This window comes from Brassica oleracea, chromosome C3 (assembly GCF_000695525.1).
Source record: "Brassica oleracea var. oleracea cultivar TO1000 chromosome C3, BOL, whole genome shotgun sequence".
Taxonomy (NCBI): domain Eukaryota; kingdom Viridiplantae; phylum Streptophyta; class Magnoliopsida; order Brassicales; family Brassicaceae; genus Brassica; species Brassica oleracea.
The window spans coordinates 60,738,667-60,741,548 of NC_027750.1; the positions used below are offsets into that span (position 1 = coordinate 60,738,667).

General features: G+C 38.2%; 1 protein-coding gene across 1 annotated transcript; it reads left to right on the top strand.

Annotated features, from left to right (window-relative positions):
- Positions 1–10: 10 nt before the first annotated feature.
- Positions 11–1,027, top strand: LOC106331123. Its single transcript, XM_013769459.1, has one exon. The coding sequence runs from the start codon at positions 11–13 to the stop codon at positions 1,025–1,027; it is 1,017 nt and encodes a 338-aa protein (XP_013624913.1).
- Positions 1,028–2,882: the final 1,855 nt, after the last annotated feature.

Below are 2,882 nucleotides of genomic sequence, written 5' to 3' on the forward strand. Positions count from 1 at the left end.
TGCAGCACAAATGCGATGGCACGCAGAACATGAGTCGCCCGAAGGAGAAATGCATCACCCTTCTGATGGAGCAGCTTGGAAGCATTTTAACAAGGTATATCCTGATTTCACTGAAGAAAGTCGGAATATATATTTAGGCTTAGAAACAGATGGATTTAACCCAGTTGGTATGAGTGGTGAAGCATATTCGGTCTGGCCAGTAATTGTTACTCCGTATAACTTACCTCCTGGGATGTGTATGAAAAGAGAATATTTATTTTTATCCGTCCTAGTTCCCGGGCCAAGACATCCAAAGAAGAGCATTGATATATATCTACAGCCGCTAATTGAAGAATTGCAAAGTTTATGGAGTCACGGGGCAGAAACATACGATATCTCGAGAAAGAAAACATTCACGATGCGAGCCGCATTAATGTGGACAATTAATGACTTTCCTGCTTATGGCATGATGTCAGGTTGGATGACTCATGGTCGTTTAGCTTGTCCATATTGTCTCGATGATACAAAGTCATTTTGGTTGAAACACGGAAGGAAGCATAGCTGGTTTGATTGTCATCGAATGTTTCTACCTAAAGAGCATCCTTACAGGAGAAATGTTCAAGAGTTTCGAACGGGGAAGACAATAAGTGATGATCCTCCACCATGGTTGACGGGAGAAGAAATTCGCTATGAAAGAATCAACAACATTGTTGGGCTGAAGAAAACGGTTGAATGTGGAGGTAACGGACACGAGAAACCTGGAAGTAACATAGAAGGCTACGGAAAAGATCATAATTGGGTGAAGAAGAGTATCTTTTGGGAATTACCGTATTGGGAAAACCTTCTTCTTCGCCACAACGTTGACTTCATGCACGTTGAGAAGAATTTCTTTGATAATCTTATCAACACGGTGCTTAATGTTCCTGGGAAGACTAAAGATAATGCAAAGTCGAGGATGGATCTACCTGATTTGTGCAGAAGGCAAGAGTTACATATCAAAGATGATGGAAAGATGCCGGTCCCGATATTTCGGTTGTCAAAGGAATAAAAAAAAGAATTCTTGCGATGGTTGAAGGAAGATATAAAATTTCCAGATAGGTATGCTTCAAAGTTTAGTAGATGTATAGACGAGACTAATTCGAAGCTTTCAGGCCTAAAAAGTCATGATTGCCATGTCATCATGCAACGGCTTCTCCCATTTGCGTTTAAGGAGTTACTTCCAAAAAATGTCCACATCACAATTTCAGGTTAGTTTTTTTTTTAATATTATAAGTTTTACTATTATTGTCTGCACTAACTCAAAATATTTTGTGTAGAAATCGCACTCGTCTTTCGGGATATCTCTGCAAAAGTACTAAAAGAAGAAGATGTCGCCATTTTAAAAGAAAACATTGCGGTGAAGCTTTGTAATTTGGAAAAGATTTTCCCACCTTCGTTTTTTGATGTTATGGAGCATCTCGTTATGCATTTGCCAGATGAAGCTGCTCTAGGTGGTCCAGTGCAATATAGATGGATGTATCCTTTCGAGAGATACATGTACCATCTGAAGAAAAAGGTTAGAAATAAGGCACATATTGCAGGTTCCATTATTTCCCAATGTCTTACCGAGGAGATTTCTAGAGCTTCTGCACATCACTTTGGAAATCCAGAAGTGCCTGCTACCGTTTTGCAACCTGGAGATATTCGTTTTACATATCATGATCCAGATGTGCCAAATATGTTTTACCATGAAGGTCGAGTTAGTGGAAAAATGGAGCAGAGGCATCTAACCGATGATGACTATAATGTGTTACAAACGTTTTTGATGCTCAATTGTCCTGCATTTGAGCCCTACGAAAGGTATTTTCACTATTTTTTATATGTTACATTACAATGTTTTTATAAAATCATATTATAACCACTACGTAACAGGATGTTTGAGGAGTTTATGATGGACAACAACCCAAATATATGTGGTGATGATCTACAAATAGCAAAAGACAACCACTATGCGGAATGGGTGAAAAACTATGTAAGTACGTTTTGATATAATTTGATTTTGTTATGTGAATTTATCATTAACATAATTTTAATTAATAGGTTAACGAAGCGAGTAAGATATATCAGTTTCCATTGTGGATGTTGGATTTCGTACAAGGCCCGAAACAAAATTATAAAGCCTGGCCGATATATTTTTCGCGAGGATACTGCTTCCACACACATAGCCATGGCCAAGATAAAAGAACCCAACATTATGGTGTCCAAGTCCGGGGTACGACAGACACTGACTATTACGGCTTGATTGAGGAGATAATGATGGTTGAGTATTCTGGTTCTGTTGGGCTTAAAGCCATGGTTTTTAAATGTAAGTGGTTTGATACAATTGTGGGTCGGCGGATTTGAAAACATAAGTCGGGAATCGTTGATGTGTCTCCGCGCTGGCAGTACGAGAAATACGGTCCATTTATCTTATCTGGTAATTGTGATCAAGTTTGTTTCATTCCTTATCCGCGGGTTCGAGGCACATCAGCAAACGATTGGTGGGCATGTACGAAAGTTGTGCCTAGAGGGGTTCGAGAAACTTCTGAAGATGTTCTTACTGCGCTACAATATGATACACACGACCAAGTTGTTGCACCAAGTGAAATGTTACGATTTGAAACTTATGTTGTGGAAGATGATTCAGATTATGATTCTACGCCGGTTGTTCCGCCCAATGACGAATATGTTTCTGAAGATGAGTTAGAACCGGCATGTACCGATTCTGATTCAGGATCTGATTCAAGTTCTTAGTGTTTTATTATGATTGTATAATATCATTAAGTTCTTAATGTTTTGTAAGATATATGAATGTATAATATAATTAAGTTCTTAAAGATTTGTAAAATATATGAATGTATAATATAAGTTTTTAGTGTTTTGTA

Coding starts and splice junctions, on each gene's coding strand:
- LOC106331123 (XM_013769459.1), top strand. CDS start 11: ATGCGATGGCACGCAGAACATGAGTCGCCCGAAGGAGAAATGCATCAC.